At 40.8% G+C, this 25,270-nt stretch overlaps 1 protein-coding gene across 3 annotated transcripts in view; it reads left to right on the top strand.

The window, feature by feature from the left end:
- Positions 1 to 24,966, top strand: part of MYPN (myopalladin) — a 71,203-nt gene extending 46,237 nt beyond the window's left edge. For all 3 annotated transcript variants that reach the window (XM_041427280.1, XM_041427278.1, XM_041427279.1), the window contains 9 exons: positions 334 to 478; positions 11,152 to 11,373; positions 11,823 to 11,972; positions 12,742 to 12,821; positions 13,318 to 13,444; positions 14,945 to 15,152; positions 15,828 to 15,993; positions 18,202 to 18,335; positions 20,276 to 24,966. In XM_041427280.1, the coding sequence (XP_041283214.1) occupies positions 334 to 478; positions 11,152 to 11,373; positions 11,823 to 11,972; positions 12,742 to 12,821; positions 13,318 to 13,444; positions 14,945 to 15,152; positions 15,828 to 15,993; positions 18,202 to 18,335; positions 20,276 to 20,445 (1,402 nt within the window). In that variant the 3' untranslated portion in view covers positions 20,446 to 24,966. The remainder of the gene's footprint in view (positions 1 to 333; positions 479 to 11,151; positions 11,374 to 11,822; positions 11,973 to 12,741; positions 12,822 to 13,317; positions 13,445 to 14,944; positions 15,153 to 15,827; positions 15,994 to 18,201; positions 18,336 to 20,275) is intronic.
- Positions 24,967 to 25,270: the final 304 nt, after the last annotated feature.

A 25,270-nucleotide genomic window follows, 5' to 3' on the forward strand; every position in this document is an offset into this window, starting at 1 on the left:
TGTACACCTAAGGTAACACCTACACTCATTTCTTTAGCATTTACTGACATCATTATTGCAGGATAAATATAAATGGAACTTAGATGTTTATTGTAGCATTACAACCCCTACTTTCTCTAAGATGTGTGTTTTTAATTTCTACTGCATGGGAATGGGATACCCCATTAAAATAGTACCAAAAAAAAATCATATCCTGTATTATGCTTTGGCTTCTATGTAAATAAATAATAGGTTCCACCATAACATATTATAGCATACAGGTGACCAAAAAAAAAAATATATATACATATATACTGGTTGCTGCATGTTAGTATCAGAATTTTCTTTTAATAGCCCAACCCAGGGATTAAAGAAAAACTTGAAGCCTCTGCCATTAGCAACAGAAGATTCCATTCGGGAAAACAAAATTGCACCTGTAAAGGACCTGGAACGAAAACTGCATTTCAGAGAGGATGCTAATCAACAAAGTGGTCAGCAGGTAAGAAAATCAAGTGTTGTTAAAGTAAATTTTACTCACGAACAAGACATATAAGATGATGTGGAAAAAAGGCGTGGGTGAGCTGCTACACAACTTTGGAGGGGGAGCTTTCGTGTGAGGACTGGTTTGGAATAGCAAACTGGAACTTTAAACAGAAAGCATGAGGGATGAAGCTGTAGAAAATTCACTTTAGTGAATTTTCAGTGAATTTTCAAAAATTCACTTTAGTGAATTTTTAGTGAATTTTCAGTAATTATGACTGAGCAGCATTTTCCATTTCTCATCATCTCGAAGGCTAGTATGAATGTAAAACTTTATTTTCATGGCAGCTTCTGGACATTGGCTTTTACTTTTTTGCTTTACAAGTTGCTCAATTCATTGCACACACACATTCATACACTGTTTTAAAAGAAAGAGTAATGAAACAAACCAGTTTAGGATAAGGTTTTTGTTTTTCTTTCGGTTGAACTAAAATGGGCTTTCAATTTTTTAGCACTAAACCTATTTTCCCAAATTTCCAAACTTATATGAATTGACAGGGACTTCTTGGAGAACTTTATTATAAGAATTTAGCAAAATAAAACACCCTTTACGATGTTCAAGGAACAAAATATCAGTTCACTCTTAACTGGAATCAATAAATGCACTGGATCTGAGCACTGTCTATGAAACTAAAGAAGAAATAACAAATGAAATAGTAATTAGTTGTTGAAATTACTGAATCAGGCTTGAGCACCCTGAACAAAGGGGCTAAGGACTGTTAGATAGCTGCTGTGCCTGCAGGTGAGTGTTCCTCTCTCACCCTGCCCATGGAGCCCTCCACAGCCATCCCAGCTCAGGCCTAACACAGAAAATCAGAGTTTGCCCCCATCTGTTGTCAGCCAAAGAACTTTTCCCAAAATCCATCAGCCCTTCTGGCAGAGAACGTGCAGAGAGAAGCAGAACTCCACCGAGGCTCTGGAGCAAAGCCCCCTCTGTGGACAACTGCAGTGTAATCCCTGGGGGTTTTTTAATTTTGCTGCTGACCTTTCTTTCTGGCAGACCACACTGCCGAAGCACTTGGAGTAAAACAACTGGCAAGCAGAAGGTTTTGCAGACGAATCCCAAGTGTTACAATTTGTACTCGCTATGCCAGTAAAACAAATTATTTAGAGAGCTGCTGTGAAATACCAGTCAGTCTTTGGAGTTAACTGCATGATAACCCCTTTAGAAACACACTACCAGAGTCAAAGTTACCTGCTGACAGCAAAAGATACTTTTGCTGTACTTTTAATACACTTATTTGCTATTCTATATGAGACCAAACCTAAATCTTGATTCTCAAATTCCCCAAACACTGGAAAAGTTCAAAGGTGGCACTTCTCTAATTGTTACCATAATTAGAATGCCAATGGCAATGAACTAAAATCAATAAAAGTTTCCTCATTTTCCTCTCAATTCTGAACTTTAATCCCTTCTGATTTTACTCTTCTCATCTGAGAAAAGCCTACTCCAGCAAATTCAAGGCTGAGTTTTCTCCTCAATGAAGGCAGTGACTCTTTCAAGAGATGCCAGGATGAAGAGTATTCTCCAAAATTCCTATTGCTTTACACTATACACAACAATCAACATCATGAGAATAATATGCTGGAGTGCTGCATTCACACCCCCTGGTTTTTCCTCTCACAGTTAACACAGAATTAAAAAAGGAGACATTTTCATTCCACACAGAGAATATCTGTATTAAATCAATTATTGTAATGGTAGGGCAGGGCTTACCTGTCACAAATACAAATGCAAGTCTCCTCTGTGTGAGAGATCACTGCATAATGGAGTATAGCATCCAGTAAGAATCTCAAATGTTGGTTTCCTTGTATTGTCTACATAGTATTTTAAAAATTCCATCTCAGAAAATGTGTCCACTGGTGTATTTTTATTGATAGCGTTGTACTGGCACCCCACATTTCAATAGCAGAGTTCATTCTCATTTACAATACCTGCAGAGCATGCAGGGATCATCCAGAACAAATGCTGCAGATGACAATCCTGTGCCTTAAAGTCCTGGTATTGTCTTGTATTGCTGCATAAAGGGCAGTAATGAACAGGAGGGATTTGCATTCTGGTGCTCTATTTATTATCTAAAATTGACTTCCATATGAAAAATGTTCAGCTCACAAGATGAGATTTTCCTAAGTGTCAGCATTATGCACTCAGCATGATATCTGATAATCCAGATGTACTCCTTCTGTTTCATCCAGTACATCATTCATCACCAACAATAAAGAAATCCAGGATGAGAACAGAGCTCGGAATTTTGCTGATGCTGCATGAGACAAAACAGATTAGTCTCCAGGCTTCTACAGCCATGATGACCAGGAGGTGCTGATAAAAATACAAATACGATTTTGCCAAGATTCTAACGGCAACTTTGATCAAGTATATGCAATAACAAGCTGTCATTTTTACCAGAAAAAACCATCATGCCCCTCATTTCTACAGATAGTTGCAAGTTCCAGTGCCAGGTGAAATTCTGTCACAACCAGGAGTGCTGAAAAAAATGAGATTCAGTTACACCCAAACACCTTCAGTCAGATTTGCTCAGTTCTTTCAAACAAAAGGGGCATTAATGGCTTTATGCAATCCCAGGAAGATGTTAGGACAAATCCCAGGAGAGAGGAGACCTGACTCAGTGTCTTCCTTGGCTCAAAGACAATGAATTCCTAACTCTGAACTGCCACAAGGACAGGCTTCACTCCTTGCCAGGGGTACGTTGGTGCTGTCCCAGGTTGCTCAAGAAACGCAGCATTCTTTAACAGCAGCAGAAAAATCTGGAAATTCCACCTTTCAGAACAGGTTCTGTAACAGGAGACATGAGCTGGAAAAGCTAGAAAGACAGCTAGGTGGTAGAAAATCACCTCCTCCAGCTCCAAGAATAAAACTTAAGACCAGGCACCAAGAACAGGCCCAATTAGCAGCACATTTCAAAGAGCATTTCAGCTCAATGATTAGGGTCCTCTGAGGAAGCTGTTAGAATTTTTTCTTTCAGATTGTGATGGAGAAAAGGAACAGAGGCAGACTAAGACAGAGAAATAAAAAGATAATCACTCTACTGCCCAGAAATGAGGACAAAAAGCTCCTTCATTCTTGTCCTTGCTGCAGTGCATGTTTCACTATTTCTGCAAAGTGAAAGAGGACAAGAAGGACAAAGATCCCCATCCATTCCTCTCCACCCCCACAATGTTTTATTGGCACAAAGCTGGGAGTTTTCTCTTGGAGACTGAGCTTGAAAAGCTGTGAGACCAAGCATCCAAGCCTCACAACCTCAGTGAGTGTCAGGTAACTGCAGCACTTGATGAAAGGAGAGCACAGGCAGCATTATCTCCACTTCCCAAAATCTGCCACTCCAGGCCATTGGGCCTTTCAGCTGCCCTACAAGTAAAATATCTCAGTAATCTTCAGTTAGAATGAGTCATGTAGAAACAAAAAGATGTGTGGGGAGAAAAGGAAAGAAGGAGACTTTGGGGAGATTTTGGCAAATGAAAAAATATAAATGTGTAATGGAAACTAATTATTTTCCCCTGGTATTTGAAAGCATTCACAGGCTTCACTAACATAAATAAATCTATAAATATTTCCTCTGTTAACAGAGGAAATTCAGCTTTACAGGCAAAACTTAAAAATTAATGATATTATCTCCTCAACATTTTGTTATACAAATAACATAAAACAGAAAAATTATGTCATTAAACCTCAAAATCCTGTACAGTAATAAAACCAAATTAATTACCCATGCAATAATAAAGGAAGGCAGAGTTAAATACGAGGGCCTGGTTTGTACATTTTGGTTAAAAGAACCACAAACCATGCTCACATATCTGTGTCATTTACTATGAGGAATATCACGTGGCAATGCTGATTGGTTGTGTGTTACACAAGACTCAGATAGCAGCCTTATTTTTAGGACATAGAAAAAACCTACAGCTGTTTCGAAAATTATGCACAGCCCTCATATGAATATTCTTTACCTCTGCTAGAGAATACTTGATAAGAAATTTCAGAGCAGAAGAGATGCAGGGTTTGTCCAAAATCACTAAAAGCCAAAGCCATAGGCAGGTGCCAACTCAGCACAGAGGCTGACAGCAGTAACACCTCAACACTGAGCACACAGAACCAGCTCCTGGCAGTTCCCACACTGAGCCCTCAGCCTCAGAAAGGCCCACGAATCACCCAGAACTCTGCTCCCAGGGCACAAAAGTTACACTTCAATCACTCCAAAAATCTGCCTCAACATCAAGCTTCACATAATCTCTCAAAGGTCAGCAAATGTAGGCAATTTTAGACTAAGGATGGGAATTTGACCACAAAGACTCCCCGTGGAAGCTTGTCTCTTTGTACTAGAAATGAAAAGATTTGAGAATCTGACCAAGACAAATTTATATTAATATGTATAAACTCCCTGGAATTGTGGCAGTGAACATGGAACAACCACTTGTGGCTGTCTTCTCAAGACCTAGATCTAATCAATACCATAGTGCAGACAGGTTTTCATGGCAGGGATCCTGGCTTGCAGAGCTCCCCATGTTGGGGAGGGAAGCTGAGCTCCTCATGGCTGCACACACTCACTCCAGCTGCAGTTCTGTGGGAATTGGAGATGGCAGCTCCACGTACTTGCTCCTGCACTTCCTTCTTGCTTAACCACTCTGAACTGTATTTTGAATATTGTCTAGCCAGACAATGACTTGTAAGGCTCTCCATGGGTTTGTGTTTGGGTAAGCATGAGATTCATGCCCCATGTAATTCATCTGCAGGAAATACATCACCCCAGTGGTGGCACTTCCTGACAAGTGGAGTAAAGCCTGCCCATTGGATCTGCTGCTTTTGACTCCCACTGCTGAGAGGGGAACAGGGAGAGGAGAGAGAACCCAAAGTAATCAGGAGATACCAGTCAGAGTAGCCTAGATTAGACTGTGAAGTTAAGGAGTGTTACAGCCTGGAAACAGATGCTGAGATGCAATATATGCCACTTTCTTAGATAAACTGTTACACGGATTTAGAATAATTCTGCCAAAAAGGCAATCCAGTAAAAGTTACAAAACTGGGATTAAATTGGGAAATTTGTCTAGTGTTGGCATTAAGTTGGCAACCAAATTGTTTTTACACAGTATATAATGATCAACACTGGAGCAGAGCTCCCCATGCCTTTCTGTTTGTGGTAATTTCCATGAGTTACTATCCTAACATCAGATTATTTTGACTCTACAAGCTTCTACTAACTGTTAGTATGTATATTCACTGAATATATATACTAAATGTATGTATATTCAGTGAATCCTGCTAAAGATAAATTAAAATCCTGCTAAAGATCCTGCCAAAGATAAATTTGAACTACAACAGATGCAGGATTTTAGAACTCATATTCATATACAAAGGCGCTTAGAATCTAATGGGAATTACTACACGCTATGCAATTCCTCTTTTTTTGCCAAAAATGTTCCCAGGTAGCAGAAAGGCCCAGGAGCTAAATTACTTGACAGGATCTAGGGGACCATGATCCAGCTCTGCTCTGTCACAGATTTTCATGTTACCTTAACAGGTCCCTCAGCTTCTTTAGGTCTCAGCTTCCCACAGGTAAAATGCCCTGCCCTGAAGGGTGCTGTGCTCTCAGACTGTCAAAAATTATGGTAATGGGGCCAAACAGATCCATCCCAGAGACAAAATGGTGTGAACCTGTGCCTTCAGCAGGACTGGCACGGAGAGAAGATTTTGTTTGTCGTGCAGGACAAAGTACAGCCACCCACCAGCAGCCTACAACAATATTGCCAAGGCAGAGCAAAGGCAAGCAGGAGGAAAGCTGCATTTCCCTTCTCTATCTGCCACAGAGTTCCACCAGAACAGTACAAAACCTCTTCAGATACATATTCAGCGTGTTTCCTGGCTTTGCTTTGGCCAGTTTTAAGTCTTTTATGCTTCAAACTAATCTGTGACAATATTAATACAAGCACCACTGCCTACTCCCATTTTGCACATCATCCACACTAAACAATGTGCATTAGATGCAGGAGAAATAGCCAGGTTTCCAAAGCTGCAATTTTCTCAGCCTATAGAAATACATACAATTATAGATGCACTATATACATTATACTTTGTACTGAGCATTACACCACTGAAGAGGAGCTTGAATTTTTTGCTGGTAGATACAATAATTTTAAATATCTGGCTACTGTATTGAACAAGTGTGTGAATTACTGTCTGTAAAAGTTTCATGTTCTAGGAAAAGCTGCCAAAAAAGGAGCTGCAATGCTACACTTTTGACTCCAAAGCAGGGCCTGAACCTTTGTACTCTTTCCCTCAGTCTCCTCAGGATGCTGAACTGCAGCCTAGTTTTAACATTGTACCCCGTGGCTACATGGGCTTGTTCTTTCTGTGACACTTTACGAAATATTTGTCTGAACCACAACAACAACACTTTGCCCTACACCACTGTTGTAATCACATTTAGACATAGGCTTATGGTTTCTCTGATAAAAACAGTTTTTTAGAAAGCCATATTAACAACTCTTTCTGCTCTTGCTAATCCTTAAAGATAACCTACCAAACAAGCAAAAATCTCCAAGGTTATACTCTGCATACAGAGGTGTATTCTCACTTATTTCAGAGATTTCTGTTCTTTGTAAGAAGTTTGGTGTAACACCTTCAGCCTCTGAATGCTGGTGTTCAAATTTTCACAGCAAAGTTAACTTGGTCTTGTTGGTTTGGTTGTAAATTGATACAAGCATATATATGCACACAGAACAGGTTTAGAAAAGCAAAGACTGAACTGTGAGGGCAACACACAGGAAACAGGGGCTGTGAAACCCTGACTTCAATGTTTTCTAATTTAAAACGTAGTTTTGAATAGAACTCCTTCAAATGAGCAGTCAAACTTGTGCAGTCAGCCTGCAGAGCTCCCTGCCAGAGGCTTGCATTAGTACAAGGACACTCAGGGCTTCCACGGGCAGGGAAGCAGCTGCCAGCAATGACAACTCAGTGCTGATGGTGCAGCAAAATGCTTTTGTTTCCACAAAGTGCTACTTTTATGCCTCTTTCTATATATCCAGGGTCACATGCAAAGAAATGTGGGAGAAAACCTGTCCATGATTAACTTCAAAGGGTCCCATGAAATTCATTTCTTCCTCTACTGTATTTTCTTCTGCAAGCAGACATTTGCAAAGAAGGAAATGCCCATATTTCTTAATGAAGTAGTCTGTAAGAAGTTAATATCCTCAGCACATCAGCCAGGAAAAAAATCATACACTGCATTCACAGAAAATTTTTTAGGATCTAAAGCAGACACAATGTTAATTTGGTTACATACAACTTGAAAATGATTGCTCTAAGTTTTATTTATATTAGTTGGTTAGATCACTTAAGACAGATCTGCACTTTTTGAGTAGAGGGAATAAAAGATGTAATTGTCTCTAGCAGCATTATTTGACTTCATCTGTAGGCCATCATCAACCTACCATCTGTAGCCACAGCAACCCTACACTATTAATTTCTTATAACATACTATGACTTCTTTTGGACAGTAATGATTCTAGAAAAAAAATCCATGTGAAAAACTGGTGACTAAACTCAGCTGTCTATAAACAATATTGGACTGTGGCATCAGCTTGCAATATTTCAAAATTTAACTCTGTTCTGCAGCATTTTGTTCTGCAGCCAACACCTTCCACCACATTAATGTGATGCCTTGAAAGTGCAATGGCAATGCCTTTCTAGCCCCATTATTCCCTCTGCTACAGCAGCCACTCCCTGATTCTTACATGATTCTGCCTTCCTAAAAAGACACAGGCCTGTTCTCAGTGTCAAGGGTAAAGCACCAACTGCTTAACTTTCCCTTGGAACACTAGAACCAGTTCTTGCCATCTGCATGGCAAAATGATCTATTTGGTTGGTGAGAAATCGGAGAAACTCCAGTTTTACACTGGCTTTCACGAGAAGAGAATTTGATCTATAAAGCAATTTGCTGAGACCTGCTGCATGAGAGCAGGAAAGCTGAGGAGATGAAACTCTATCGGGCTGTTTGGTGCTCCAGGCGGCGGGCAGCCCCCCGAGGAGGGGCTGCTACCAGGCTGTGCCTGGCTCCCAGCCCCTGGCACGGCTCCCCCGGGCACAGAGCGGCCAGCCCGGAGCTCTGCTTGGCACAGCTGGGCTCACAGGACAGAGCCAGAGAGCAGAGAGGCCCTGTCAGAGTGGGGCAAGGTGCTGAAGGTAAGTATTTAGCATTTACGTGTTCTGTGGGGTCAGTGGTTGTCCCCCCAGGACAACACACACACATCACAGCTCTGTGTGACAAACAGCCTGCAGTTTATTCCTGCAGCTCCTTCTCCAGGAGCTCCAGTTACTCGTGATTGCTTGAGGTCTTACCCCATCCAGCTCCCTGGGCATCTGCATTTAGAACTGCATGATCCTGGCTGAGTCCTGTGCAGACTGAATCCAACCTGTCCTGGCTACCCAGGGACCCCAATGCCGCAAGGAAGGGATCCTGGAGCAACCTCAGCTCCCTGCCAGTGCTCCTGGAACCTTGCAGCTCTCCTGGCTGCCCTGAAGCTGCAGGGAATGAGAGCCCTGCAGCATCAGAGAACAAGGGACCAGTGCAAGGAGAAGCAGCTTCATTCACCAAATTCCTTTCCTATCTTCTCCAAGCTGGCTGCCTTTTCCTACCACAGCCAACCTTGAGGCAACCTCCCCAACACAGACATTTTAGATGAAAATCTAAACATCTACCACTACAACATCTACCACTACAGTCCCAAAATCAGACATTACCAGGGTGTTTATTCAACCATAGCAATTTGAAGCTTTTCTACTTTGTGGCTGCCACATTTTCACCCCCCAAGTGTTGTAAACTCCTGTCTCCTCAAAATTCTGCCGTAATATCTAAACTTTTGGCCACTCCTGTCTCCTTGGTCTCCTGAAGAAAGCAGAAGTTTGTCAGCTAAAATTTTTTGCTCCACCCTGCTATCTGGAAACTGTTGGTCAAGAGCATAAACAGCAGTAAGATGGAATGGCTAAATGATCAGGGATGTAAATGCCAGTGTTTTGGGATAACTGCTGGTTCTTTAATTAACTTTCTATAAGATTTCAGACAAGATGCACTTTCTGAACCTTTTTTTTTTTCAGCAAATTGAATATATCTAAGGATTTGCTACACCTTATTTACTACTTGTTGGTTTCTAAAATTCAATTTTCAACAGAAGCAGGAAAACTCTGGGCTTAAAACCTGCACAAATCCAGGTCTGAGCAAACTGATTTGTCTTCTGTGAGTAATACAAGATTCTCCCCCAAAAGGGCAGTTTGTAATGACTTCAGCAAGGAGTTCTTGCAGGTGTGTGTCAGTGCAGTGGGCAGAGTGTGCTACCTGAGTATCCATCCAGGGGCAGCTGCAGTGCTCCACCATGCCCAGGACAAACACTGCTTTGGAGGCACACACTGAAGCTGGCTCTTGCTCTCAGGCTTCACAAGTCACAGCAAGAGAAATGTGGTCAAATGCCTCCTGGTCTAGACAGGAGGTTTCCTCATGCAAAACAGCTAAGTGATGAGACATTTCTAATTGAATTAAGGGGATCAGGAGAAAGGTCACAATCACATCAAACTATCTGGAAATGTTCATTTATGTAGGAATATGCTGGGTTTATTGCACAATCTGTTTAATCTTCTAAGAATTTTAATGTAATATATTTTGCATTCTTAGTTACACCAGCCAGAAATCTATCCAAGTTTAATCTGATGTTAATTACTCTGAAAATATTTCCCTTTCTCCCTAATTTTCTCTTTTAGTTGGTTTAGTTTTCTTCATTTAATCATAAATAAAAATATACAGCATTCATTTCTATAATTAGCAGGTGACTAATATTTGAACACAAAATCCTCAAAAAATTGGTATGTTTTAATGATTTCTTTTGGTCAACAGTGTGCAAGAGTATAATTTTTTTGACAGGGACTTAGAGGAATTACATGTTTGATTTCTTTTGCTGCCTGAAAAAACTCAGTGTCATTACACTGTGCAGATCCACAATGCAGTATCTGTGCCTGCAAACCAAATTCAGTTTCATGATGTCCTAGCTTTACTTAGGCTTTTTTATTTTCACTTGTAGAATTAGTCTAAAAGTGCCAATGGCTGCGAATACCCCAGTCTACAATACCATTTTCTTGCCCTAGAGATGGGGCTACTGAGAGGCTTTTTAAAAACTTTTAGTCCATTTTCAGTTTCACGAGAAGGGTGAGACAATACAGATGTTACAATTCGCACCATCACAATCAGAAGCTATTTCCTAATTACAATATGTTATAAGTGTTTCTTGGCCTATCAGCTTTTTGCCACACCATGCTGTAGATGACTTATAGCCAGTCATTGAAAACTACCCCCCGAGGGTCCTACTACAATGCATCTTTCACAGTTCTATTTCTCCAAAGTATCTAGTCTTATTTGTAAGGCCACCTTTTGAAACCTTTTTCTAGCTGCATTTCTCTCTCAACAATATCTGCCCTCTTCCAGGGCATTTCCAAGTCAGCATTTTTTATCTCAAAGTTTGCATAGAGATGCACACTGTGTGGGCCTTCTGTCAGGGCCCTGAAAACCCTCTAGAGATGCATTTCCCCCAGGCCAGGCCATGGCAGCTGTGTTCAGAGCTGTGTCCCTCTCCCTGCAGGAATACCGCATTTCCAGCTTTGAGCAGAGGCTGATGAATGAAATTGAGTTCCGCCTCGAGCGGACCCCGGTGGATGAATCTGATGATGAAGTCCAACACGAGGAGATCCCCACAGGCAAATACATTGCTCCCATCTTTGATAAGAGACTCAAGCATTTTCGGGTAATGGAAGGATTCCCTATTACATTCACCTGCAAAATAGTTGGAATACCTGTTCCCAAGGTAGGTCGTTCTCGCTGTAACTGCTAAAGGAACAAAACCCAACTCCCCACCAGTTTCTGTTCATCCCTCCTAGGCACATGGCTCTGTGGAGAGAGCTCCCAAATGAATCATTTCCCCCACCTTTCTAAAATAACAGTATCTGCTCCTGAGCATGCATCCGGCCTTGAGGTCCAACCACCTGACTCCAGGAGAGCCAGAAGTGCACAACCCCCAGAACCTCCCAGAAAGAGGGAACTGATCTAACCAGTGACGTGCCTCGAGCCAAGGAAAGAGAACCTGACAGGCCCAGCTATGATATGCAGCTTCCTGAGCTCAACCTGGAGTCATTCTCTTTCACATTATAACTGACTTGCAAAGTTTATAATGTTCTAAAATCGTATTAGCTATTGCTCAACTGATGTTATTTTTCTAGTTACTGTTAAGTCACAGCGGGTGTCTGATCACTACAGGTCTACTGGTTCAAGGATGGCAAGCAGATTTCAAAGAAAAACACACATTTCAAAATGAACAGAGAAGAAGATGGAACATGTTCTTTACATATTGAAGCTGCTACTAATGATGATGATGGCAACTATACGATTATGGCTGCAAACCCACAAGTAAGGGGGTTTATTTTATTTTGCAAAAATGCATTAATAGGAACACAAATTGGGCCACATGCTTTGACATCAAGTGGTGACAATATCACAAATCAGGTACTTTAGAGCATAGGAGAGGAAACCATGTAAAGATGACTGATGAAACTACTCTGTTACACAGACAGTCAAAAGCACTAAGGACATTTTCCCATGTTGGTAATTCCTGCCCTATCTCCTTCCCACTCTGTTGCTGATAGGTACCTTTTGAGATGTGCTGACAGGACAGACATGATGTTTCAGGCAGAAAGAATAGAGAAGGAACAAACAAATAGTTACATTAAATTTGGAACTGTTACTGAATATAGTCTCATTCCCTTACACCATTCTCCTTGACCCCATGTGCTCACTTAGCTGTTTATTTAGAAGTACATTCATCAGGCAACTTTTCCAGTTTAAATGTTTCTCTTTTTTGAAATTATTTTTCTGTTCAGTTGCTATATGGTGCATTTTAAAGTAGTCCAGTACAAAGGTACTAGCAGACAGTACCTGTGGCATGAATAAATAAGCAGGGACAGGCACTGCCAAATGCATTGCCACAGCCTGGAAGACTTTGAGAAACCCCTGCCTCAACTGCAGGCTAACAGCATTTGCTTTGGGGAAGTGGTATTCTCACTATAGTTCAGCTACTCTGTAAAAATAAATCCTAATGCACTGTAAGGTCCAATATTTGTACTTTTAATTAAATAAGCCATTAACCAACTATTAATTCTGTTTCCATTGTGAATTGCAGGGGAGGATCAGTTGTTCAGGACACCTGATGGTTCAGAGTGTCCCTTTTCGGGGACGAATATCCACAACTCAGCCTCACAGGTGAAAGAAAAAAGTCCTGCAGACCTTCTTTATGCTTTTTACTGAAGGCATCCAAAATAACCACTGCATTCATTGAACTTCAGTTCTCAATCATAAAATGGAAATAACAGCAGCAGTTCCCTCCCAACAGGTCACTTCTATGTTTTTGAAGGGCATCCCCAAATGCAGGGAAGTTTAAGTACGATTTCATTTACTTGGTGTAGTGGAGCTAAAGGCAAGGGGTGGATTAGCAAAATGAAATTCAGCCAAAAAAAAGCAAAAAGAAGCAAAGGCTGGCTTGGGAATCTAAGGATACTACATGATATAGTTAACTTGATAATCTTTCTAAAGGGAAAATATGCAAGAATTGAATTCCAATCAGTCCCTTTCTTTCTGCCCTTTTATGTAACTCATGCTCTCTCTCCATCCTTTACCTCAATTTCTTCTTTTTTTTTTTTTTAAGCATTAGGGGAATAAAAATGTACTTCCAAACACACACGTGATTTTTGCATTGCAGAACACGACCCCGGGTGCCAGAAGGGGACAAAGAGGCAGTCCAAGAACGCTTTTTCAGGCCATACTTCCTGCAGGCTCCAGGTGACATGGTGGCACATGAAGGGCGACTCTGTAGGTTCGATTGTAAGGTATTAACTGGCTCTTCTGTTCACTCTCATTTTCCCTACCTCTGTACATGTCGTGCTTTGTATTTTTTTGTGTTCTTTATTGCATGCATGAGCACTTTCCATTCAAAGGTTTAATGCTCCGTTTTTAAAACTATTTCTTAATGCCATTGTCTCTGAGCTGATTCCAGGGATTTCTTTTGAACAAATATTCTATGGGATGAAGAACACAGAAAACACAAACCAGAAACAGAAGGCTCACTTACAAGGTTGTTTAAATTACTAGATGTGTTCACTGTGTCCTTTACCAGTATGAACTCCAGAAGTTCTGCTCCATTACCAAACTCTTGAACATAATCCAGAATAGCACAAAACCATGAGAAAGAGAGGATGCAGCACGTTGCTTTGTGTTCAAACAAATGTCCCCATTGTATTGGACTGAATTACTAAAGATTAATACTCCCTGAAAAGAGGGAACTGAGCCTAGCTCATTTTATGCTTCCCCAGCATGCACAGAGGTAGAAACATCCCCATTTACTGATTGAAATCCTGGCATGAAAGAGTTGTCAGAGGTTAGAGTACACAGAGAGAACATCCTGTTATTGAACACCTTTAGGAGAATCATCTGCTCCAACCTATTCTGGAACCCCTCTATGTCCCTGCAGTGCAGCAAAAGTGGCAGTGCTGACACTGATCCTGAAGAGGGTAGAAGCTCTGAGGCACAAGTTAATGCCCTGAAGATGAGCAAGACTCATTACTACTTAATTTACGATGTAAAGTTTACAAGGAGCATGCCAAAGAATTTGGTTATTCCTAGCTCTGCTATCCTGGCAGAGCTTGTGAAGCCTTAAAGCATGTGTGACATTGCACAGCCCTGGGAGAGAGCAGTCCTCACTCAGACAAGTCCCACTTCCCTCTTTCTCTGCTTTCTAAAATGTTCTTTGGAAAGCAGTATTTTAGACATAAATACTGCTCCCTATTGAAGAGATTTTTAATACTACAATACAGTCTAATCTTTCAAAAAATACTTAATTTGTAATGTTATAAAGCATGCAAGTTCAACAGCTATGAAGTATTATATCATTCTTCATCAAATTTTACAAAATACAAAGTAATTTGTATAGAACTTTTTAAATCTCTGTTAAACTCTGTAGTATTTTACATCAAGGAATTTGATTTCTAGTCAGCACCAAAAAAAAAGGAAAAATAGCAGATTATTAAGAGTCTTTTGTGAATCTCATATTCTAATTTCATATTTCAAACTAAGTTTCTTCCTTTCTGACTAAGAAAAATGTAGATATCGCATGTATTTTTAAATCTTTTTACTTGTTTGTTTTCTGGGTTTCTCCCTTTTGGAAACAGTCAGCAGAGAAACAAAAACTGAGATTTTTTTTTTTTTTTAAATCTTTCTGGTCTCGATTTTGACACGATTCGGCTGGCATTTGTAAAAATGCCTGGCTCTGAATTTCTTAACCTCTCTGTGCCAGTTGGACACTTGTCTGGAGCTGTTTCCCTGTCTCCTAGGTGAGTGGGTTACCAACTCCTGACCTGACGTGGCTCCTGAACGGCAAAGCCGTGCTCCCGGACGGCAGGCACAAGATGCTGGTCAGAGAGACCGGAGTGCACTCTCTGCTCATCGATCCTCTCTCCCTGAGTGACGCTGGCACTTACACTTGCCTTGCCACCAACAAAACGGGACAAAATTCATTTAGTCTGGAGCTCACTGTTGTAGGTAAGAAGCACTGAAAAAGTCGCCTCAGTGATGAAGTCACCTGTATGCATTTCTTCAAACATACCTTACATAGTTTCCCTACAGACAATTATAGATAAATAGTTAATGCACTGAGAGAAGGAAAATCCCACAGCTGTAGATACAGAAATATAACTTTTATATATATATATTTCCCTCCCAGGCTGAAGGAGGGAAATGTGCTCAGATGAGAGCATTCCTGAGAATGCTGTAAGAATTCTGCCTCATTATCACCCATCCTCACTTTCTCCCCAGAAAATGCTTAGGGTTTGAATTCATAATATATATGTTGAGGTATTTCAGCCCAAATTTTATTGATTTAAAAATGTTTTTAAACAGAAAAATTTAATCTCTTTAATATAGCTTTAAAATATGTGAGATATTGAAATGTATAGATCTGGCATTAATTTTCTGCAATGTATATGTTTAGACCCATTATACATGCATATATTCTTCTATGAACTTCAGTTCTGCCTATTATTTACTTTATATCCCTTTACAGAGGCTATGTCATGGCATTTCACTTCCCTTCCAACATCCCACTAAAAATTCACAACCTATTTTGGTATCACAAGAATAATTTTTCTCCTGTTCTTCCATACTATTCAAAGAGGAAAAAAGAATAAAATATCTGTTGTTGAATAATTCTTTTTATAGCCAAGGAAGTCAAAAGAGCGCCCATGTTTCTGGAGAAGCTTCAGAACTGTGGTGTTCCAGAAGGCTACCCTGTCAGATTAGAGTGCAGAGTTGTGGGAATGCCACCTCCCATATTCTACTGGAAGAAGGACAACGAGACCATCCCATCAAACAGAGAGAGGATGAGGTATTGTAACACCCACGTCTGAGGTTTCCTGTGCCTGGACCAAGTGCTTCCATGAAAACCTCTGTGCTGAGTACAGATAGTGGTGCTTTGTAACAACTTCTTCCAGCCCCAGGAAGCTGTAGAAGCCTTGCCTCCCTGTGGGGTGCACAGTGGCTGTTTCCTTGGTTCAGAACAAAGGCAAAATGCACCCCTGCCTCAGGGAGGGGGACAGAGCCTGTGGGCCTGACAGGGTGTATGGATCTCCTTATCAAACATACCCTGAGGTGGTATCTTAGTGCATTGCAGCACCTTATTCTCTAAGCTATGTTTTCCCAGTTTAGTTCCAATTAGGTATGAATTCAATTTCAGAACAGTTTCAGTGCCCCAGAGCATGGGATAATAGAGAATTTATCATGTCAAATAGAGAAACTTCAAAAAGTTGGTCACATACAAAGGTAAAGCCTTTGATCCATGCTTACAAAATACAACAAAGTTCAGGTTCAGCTCTTGCAGTCAAATGCAGCCCTATTTTTTAATTTTTGCAAAAGAAAAGCTGATGAAATAAAGTGCCTGGCTGTAATTAATGATAAATGAAGTGCTTTCTTTTTTTAAAGATTTCTACTTCAGCATACATCTGATTTTTACTATTTGATTTCACTTGTTCCAAGTAACACTCAATGCAGTCACTGGATCCTTGGGATCAGCTTCAAGAGTCCCACCCCTTCCCACCCACACCTGCAGGCTCTGAGTGCAGGAAGCTGGCTCTGTTAGGGATGGACACCAAGCACAAGGGAAAGCATTCTCAGAAACCTCTTTTAGTGGTCACCCTGTCCCCACCCAGACTCTGCTGTCCCTCTCCAAAAACCCCACCTAACCGTGACCTTCTGCAGCCTATAGTCTATATGGTCTGGGCCCAGTCCTGTTTAATATCTTTATAGATAATCTGGAGAAGGGAACTGAGTCTGCCATTAGCAAATTCATGGATTACACCATGTAGATGTTCCTGTTTCATAGGGATTATGGTTCTGCACACACACACACACATTGTAGTTACTGGAAAAATCAACAACTCTCCTAAAATACCACATTTCCAGCTGCTTCACAAAAGGTTAGAAAACAAATTTCGCTTCAGCTCAGCAGAGGAATGGCTGAGGGAAACTTCAGTGCCAGGAGCAAGCCCAAGGGGTGTGACAGCTCTGCTATTTCAGCCCGCTGAGACCAGAAACCCCAAAGGCTTCCAGTGGCTCTGCACAGACCCACGGGCAGCACCATCCCTGCCTGTCCCTGTCTCACATCCCTGTTTCCTGCCTGAAGCCAAGACAGGCTTTTGTAGCACAACAAGGACACAGAGCAGCTCCTCCACTACTGCACCCCCAACATAGGGCAAATTGTGTAGTGCAGGGAACAAAGGGTGAAATGTTCCTTTTTTTATTAGAGCACAAAATGCCCTCTTGTCCTGCGAGCCTGTGGTTTCATTCCAGTTCATATGGAAACAAAATCTCAAATTTCAGAACATCCTGGAACTTCAAGTGCTCTGAAGTGCTCATCTCACTCCTCTTCCTTTATAGTGAGAGATGGGTTGATAAAACAGACCAGCCTCAGCCTAGAGAGCAAAGGAGTCTCACTTCTGTTATATCCTGCTGAAAAGTTTTTCCTGGAAATTGCAGCCACAAAGTCTTAGATCACTGGAGAGCAAAGGAAGTGGAGGGAACCATGAAGCAGGTTTCTTTCAGAGTGCTGGCCAAACAAATCTTTCTGATTTTCCCACCTGGTCATTTTCTCATGGAAAAGAGTGCCCCAAGAAAGTTTTTGACCGGCTCTGGTAGCTGTTGTGAAAAATATCACAACTTTGTACAAGTGTTCTTGGTATTTTATATTCTTGCTCCAGCTCCTGAATTAGGAAAACTACAGTATGATTGTGCAGCAGCTTTGCACAGGTTTAGCTCATTAGTATTCAATAAATAATGTGAATATTAACATATACAGAGTAACAACTCGGCTCCCACAGTCACACCGTGGCTGTGCACAACTGAGAGGAGCCAGAACAGATCTGAGATTTCCTGATCATTGTTTGAGGCCATACTGAAAGCATATCTATTGCCTATAGACTGCTACCTCTTTGTGAGTAGAGATGACAACGTATCTGTTTCATATTTAATATACATTTTTCAAAATCTGAAAGCTGATGTGCTCTTGAGAAATACTAATTCCCAAACACTTGTTTTCCAGCATGCATCAAGATACAACAGGGTATGTCTGCCTGCTGATCCAACCTGCCAAGAAAGCAGATGCTGGCTGGTACACCTTGTCTGCAAAGAATGAAGCTGGCATCGTCTCCTGTACTGCTCGACTTGACATATATGGTAGGTATTGGCTGGGAAAGAAAGCAGGGCCCCAGCTGCTTCTTCATCTGGCTGTGACATGGTTAGAAATCAGGGGCTTCATAAGGCCCCAGAAGAGACATAATGACACAGCTAAATGGCCAAACCAGCCCGGCTGCACCGGTGTGAAGGAGGGTAAGCACAAAAAGCCAAAGCAGGGGATTTGCACAATGTTCTCTACTCCCACCGTCCACCTCCCAGAATCCCTAGACACATAAGCATACATTTTCAAACCTTAACTCTACTGCCTCTAACGAGTCTGTGCAACAGCCCTGACCTGGCAGAGCAATGAACTGCACACAAGAAAGCAGACCCCTTCTTCCAGAGAGCATGGGGGTGCAAACCAAGCCTAACTGAGGGGAGCTACTTTACATCCAGTACATTTGTCTAGGACTCAGAAGGTCCCATCCCACCCCAAGAACTACAGCACATCATTAATCTGCTATCTCTGCAAGATGGAATAGAAAAAGCAGAGTATTTTGATCACTTAAGCAGCATAATAAAACAGAAAGCATGTTCCACAAACTGGAGAATATATATATATATATATTCCACCAATTGTTTGGATTAGAACCAGACCCTTAAAAGAAAAAAAAGAGCCCATGTTTTCAAACTGGAATTTCCATTTTGGTTTTTAAACCCCCCCCCCCAATTATCAGAAGCGAGTGACCAGTGCATCTCTGTCAGCCTCCTGCCACCTTGTGGTGATGCGGGCAATAGTAATGGAAGGCTCAAGAGAGGGCTAGGGGGAGGCTGATTTGAGAAAGGTGAAACAAAATTTCAAAATTCCTTAGGTATCTACATGTTGAAAGACATGAAGTTTCAAATGAATTCAAGGCACAAACAAGAAAAATACAGAAATTAAGAAATGCATCCCAAGTCCAATCATATTTTCTAATATATGTAACTCACAGCCCAAAGTGAGTGAAAGTAATTTTTGTTTGTGCTATTTTGAATGGGTAGGGTCGAGAGATTGAAGGTGTGGCCTGATATTTGCAATTCTGCATGCAAAGAAAAATAATAATGAGTAAATAATGAGTTCAAGTAGAAACAAATTTGGTGCTGCAAGAAAAAAGGAAGCTCTTTTTAAAATATTTCCAAATAGGCTCAAAATTCAGCATGGAAAGACACTTCCTATCAATGCTTAACATGTAGATTGTTGTCTCCCACACTAAAAACCTCAGAGCATTGGAGCCTGAACTTGACTTCCATTTTCATACCCTTTCATTTTAACTGCTTATGGATATGTCTTTCTAATTTGGGTGCAGACCCACATGGAAAAACACTAGCAAAGATAATATAATTTTCCCTTGTCTGAAGTGCTTTAGGGATAGCAACTACTAGGTATTATGTAATATAATATTTTTACAAAATTTTAGCTGTATTTGTTCATATGGGAGCATGTAGAATGGTACTTTTAAATTACTGAATATGTGTCTTTGGAATACATTTATTTCAGTATTTTTAAAAAATCTAGAAAACATGTTAGTGATTGTAATTACTACATGGCAATAAAAATTGCAATCACTTTCTAGAAAAAAAGTCATCCAGAGGGTGAAGCAGAACAGAATCAGAGCCCTGGCCACTCTTTTCATCTCTGTTCATGCTATGTATGTTTTTAGTTCTGATTTGGAGAAGGCTCCAAAGATTTAATCATTAAATTTTGGACTTTGTGAAATCCATGCAAACATTGCCATTGAATTGAACAGGGATGAAATTTTATCTACTTCAACAGAATTGCTGAACATCCAAACAATACCAATGACAACATTTGAAAGAGCAGACCCTAACCCAGAAAGCCCAGCGCTGTGCTCTCTTAGGGATGTCGGAAGCAGCTTTCCGGGTGTGTGCATTGACTTCCCCTGGTTCTTTGTGACCCAAAGCAGAGGTTTACAGAGCCCCTCGTGTTTCTGTTGCTGCAGCTCAGTGGCACCGTCAAATTCCACAAGCTCTGAAGCTGCGCCCCGGGGGCAGCCGCTACACGAACCTCAGCAGCCAAGGACTCGACATCTTCTCTGCCTTCCCCGCTCCTGAGAGCCCTGTGCTCTTCTCATCCCCAGCCCAAAAGTTGGTGGAGAGCGAAGAACTTTGAAAACCAAACACTTGTTCCAGTTGCACCTGCGGAGATACTTAGAACTGTGAAAAACTAAATAATAAAAACAAAAGAGGTACAACTCACGATGCTCAAGGTTTACAAGCAACTTGTTTGTAATGAAGTGTTCTGCTGCTGCAAATGCTGCAAGTGACCTATCGTACGAGACTTTCGCATATATGATTTTAATGCAGGATAATTGTGGTATGGAGTGTTGTGCAATAAATTCAGTGCTGTGTAGTTTGCTAAGAATTACACAGAGAACATAGTTTTCAGCACCTAAAAGCCAATACCACTTTTACTTCTTGAATTAGAGCTACTGCACTGTAGCTGCCATGGTAAGGATTGATGATGATTAGCTGGAATACTGCCAGTGAAAACACTGACATTACAGTAACACCAATCCTGAATGAGGGTAAACAACAAGACTTTGAATGTAATTTAAAAAAAAACCATGCCAAATAATCACAAAGCACAAGTTAAAAAGAAAAGATGTAACTCATTTTTATATATGATTATTATGCCAGCCTATTCTAGAATTTTTGAACTCCAGACTAGGTAAATATAGCATTTAGGTACAGCTATATACCCTAAATATTTATATCTGTGTGTGTGTACTCTATGAACTGTGTATTCTTGGTGTAAGGGTTCATAAAATAAGGTACAGGGCATGTGCATAAGGAACATAGAAAATGGAAATTCCTCTTGTCTGAAGCATGTTCTCTTGAGCCCATAGCTGAAACTATTTACCAGATGTGCTTCATACTTTTTTCTTTACCATGTTAGTGATCCTCTGACTTTAACATGGATGATACCAAACTTGTCACTTCATGCCTTTTAAATATCAGTATCTTTTTCCTAATTTTTAATGTGCACCTACCACCTAGGTCATTTTATAGCTAAATGGAAAGGAATTGGCCTGGTAAATTTTCACCACCATTTAGGAAATGATCACAAGTGTAGTGTCTAATAGGAAGACAGAAAATTCTGTTAATATACAAAAGTTAAGAAGTTAAGCAACAGTTACATGTAAAAAGCTAAAAAAACCCAACAGTAGTAATAAATAAGGCAAATTAATGAAAGCTCAACAGAAGGTGTTAAGTGACAACACTTAATGATTGATTTAAATCTATTTGGCATCTATACAATTACATCAATAGCCCCAGCTGTTAGAATCTGTGAATGTTTAAGATGTTTCCCTGCATCTTCAAATTACTGCTAACCCTCTCTCTAGACATTGGTTTCAAGCACTTCTTACTGCTTTCAACGTGGCTGCAGAATGCCACAAAGTCATGATCAAAGTCACAGAGACGGAATAAAATTTAACAGATACTTTCATTTTAGACAATGTTTGGGGATTCTTCAAATTGAAAATTTTAACTTTAAAAAACTCCATATGCAAAGAAAACGATGAAGAGTTATGTTTAGAGCAAAAGAATGTTGGATATAGCCAGAGACTGAGAAAGAGAATGTCTTTCACTGAGCTTCCCACAAATAGAGCTTCTGTTGTTCCTAACATTGATTCCCTCAGGATTTAGGGGAAGCGAATTTCTTGTGTTGTTTTACTTCTCACCTGAGTGAACACCATAAAACAAAACCATCATGATAACTCTTATACTTTTGTTAGGAATCTCAGGCAACTCAACCCAGACTGGTCAGACCAGAAAGCTAAAACACAGTCTCATCCTAAGAGTTAAAACAAGGTACAGGCATTTCTCAGGGAAAGCAGATGTTGCCCACATTGTACCACTTCCCTGGCAACAAAATAAAACTCATGGCTATTGAGAGTGATGCATTGAGTTAAGTGACTTCAGTAATGAGATGCAGAACCTAAGACATAATGTGGGTCTGATCTTCCAGGACAGAGAATCTACTGCTCCTGTTACCTTCATTTGGTTCTTAGAATGGCTTAAGGATTCCAAAACTATACCCAAAATTTCAAGTTTCCCACATTAGTTACTACTCTTGGAAAAATAATCCAAGAAGAGTTACTGGATTTTGCTTGCTTAATTCAGTGCTGATGGGAAATGGAAAGGCAGGAAATTAAAACACAAAAGTTCAAACTCACATCTACAGCCATGGTCTTCCCATCATTTCACAAACCAGAGAGTAGGTTTTGAACTCCAGTATTCCAGGTTCTATACTGGCCATCAGGCTTTATCCCTCAGTCAAGAGATTGCCTGCTTGGAAGTCCCCTGTGGCCCCTTTTCCTGGCTGACAGTGAGGGGTTGGCCCAGATGATCCCCTGACCTAAATCACTCTATGCTTCCTAAATTATTTTCTTTTCCAATGCCTGTCTAGATATCCTACCTGGATTAAGTTACCTGTCAGCTAAGTAGAAACTAAGAATTCAAGCAAGCACAAACTTTTCCTTTTTGCTGGAATCTAACCCATTAGACAAGCCCAGCTACAAGAGTTCTTCACACAGTGTAGAAGAAAGGAATGTTAGTACTCTCCACTGACAAGTATTACTGACAGTAGCAGTGGTTTTCACATTTTACAGCATCAGACATCACCCAAAAACTCAATGCAAATGACAGACAAATTGCACAGTGCAAACATGCAAACCATCTCTCTTCACCTTTTCTCTGCAATACCAGAGGAGTGTCCCCAAACTCACATCATTACAACCTGAGCTGACATGCTGACCATCACGTGGTAAAATTTTTCTTAAAATGTCCATTCATTTCTTTGGAAGTGGGAGGACAAGAAGCTGACTTTTCCCAAAGATGTGTGTAAGAAGGATTAATCCCTAGTCATTCAAGAAGGGGCCCCAGAAATCTCAGTGAGAGTCAGGCTACAGAAGGCAGATCACCAAATATGTGTTAGCTGAACTATAATATTCTCTCCTGAATAGTATTTCCTAGCAAAAAGGAAATACTTCACATTTCCCTACAGAATGCAGAAAACGGCAATTTCAATTCCTTCAGTAACTCCTACCCTGGTCCCAAATGGTCTGTAGGTGTTAAATTCTCTTCCCTAACTGCTACAGGGCATTTCCCCTCTGGGTGTGCAGAGCCCATGCAGGAGCCTGCAAAGGCAGCTTGTGGGAAAGGATGGCAATGCTGTTTGACAGGTTCCTTGTGCTCATCACAAGGAACAACTTGCAAGAAAACTACACCAAAATAACATTTGTATTGTTAAGTGGTGGAAAAGACAAGGGAAAAGGCCTGTGGAAGGGAAGGACAGTAGGACAGTCCTGTGTTGTCACACCACGTCAGGATGTGCTAGAGCCACTCTGCTCCCTCCTGAACAACCCGGCTGCTCGTTGCTCCTCTTCACTGAACAGCCAGTTCCACTTCACACCAACACAGCTTCTCATCCTCGTATTCAGGGCAGGCTATGCAGCAACAAAATTTCATGTTACACCTGCCACCAAAGCCACTGTTAGTTCTTAACTTCCAAAATCCATGAAGCCACCACAACATGGAGCATCATGCTGTGTAAGTGTGATACAGAAATGCTCACGTTTGGAACCTCTCAAGCGTTCACTGATTCACAATCTTGTAGGCTGATTTGGTTTCCCCTTTCCTCCCAGTCCTGCTTTGGTGTACAGCCAATCAGAGGCACAGTATATTGCACTCTACAGGAGAAATGACATCTTTTGGGTTGCAATTCTACACTTCAAAGAGTTTTCTTTCTGCTTCAAACTTTTGGTCCAGACTGATGCAAAGCCAGCCTACAGCAGCATTACAGATGGGGCTGCATTGATATCATTGGACCTCCTGCCTTTAAACCACTGGATTGAGTTCCTTGTTTCCACATGGAAGTGGAGCAACCCTTCTGAAAGCCTCACATCTGCTAACACGAGGAGATGAGAGCACACACTGCAAAAAGGATAACCCAAGTCTGCAGTTTGCACCTCAATATGTAAACAACTGCCAGTCCCAATTGTTTACAGCAACTGTAGGTACTTCAAACAATAAATCTGGAATACAGATTCATTTAAGAACTGTGTTCTTAATTCCACCAGGTTTAAAAGCACTAGTTTCTGAAAAATGTCTTTACAAAACCTAATGAAATATTTATACTGTTAATACTGGAGAAGTGATTCATTGAAAATTGCCTCATTATTTCCAATACAAAAAAATATTCACTTTGAGCCTTAACATTCTAAGTTAATATTTCTTCTTGATTAAAGTTGATATTTTTAATTGTTTTTCAGAAGTCATTCTCACTGGCAAGAAAAATGCTCACATCAGTTTTACAGTATATTTTAATGGCACATGAAAGGAAAAAAAAAACTCCTGTCTGTTCAGTAATGTATTTCCCTTCATCTCACCTGAACTTAAATGAATGCTTCAGATTGCATACGAGACTGTGTCCTTCACATAATAATTGTGAAAATAATTGTGAAAATGTCCAACAATGCCAGAAATTTTCTCAGAACTTTGCTGTGACAGCTGATTAATGAAATCAGACTACATTATTTAGAAAAAAAATAATAAATATTGTCAAGTCATGTACTAGCCATGCTTCTAGCAGGTAGCTGTGAAATAAAGTTGTTGCTTTTTTAAACAATTCTCGGTATCAGTTCCCATCAGTTTTAAGATATACTCCTACCTACAGTCTGCCACAGCAGAACTCTGTCGTGTGTCACACATTCATGGAGAGTCTGCCTGTTGCTGGGTCCCCCTCTGCCCTGAATCCCTGTGTGCTGCAGCTCCCTGTGCCCACAGGCTCAGGGGCTGGCACAGAGCACAGATCTTTGAACCCTGCTGTGCATCCTGCACTGCAACAGGGAAAGTCTGAACCACAGCAAACCGAACACACAAACCACACTGAAGTTCACTGCCTGCAACACCAATAATTGAGTGTCTGCTTT

The sequence above is a fragment of the Onychostruthus taczanowskii genome, unplaced genomic scaffold (genome assembly GCF_017590055.1).
Source record: "Onychostruthus taczanowskii isolate IOZ18803 unplaced genomic scaffold, ASM1759005v1 scaffold98, whole genome shotgun sequence".
In the NCBI taxonomy this organism is placed as follows: Eukaryota; Metazoa; Chordata; class Aves; order Passeriformes; family Passeridae; genus Onychostruthus; species Onychostruthus taczanowskii.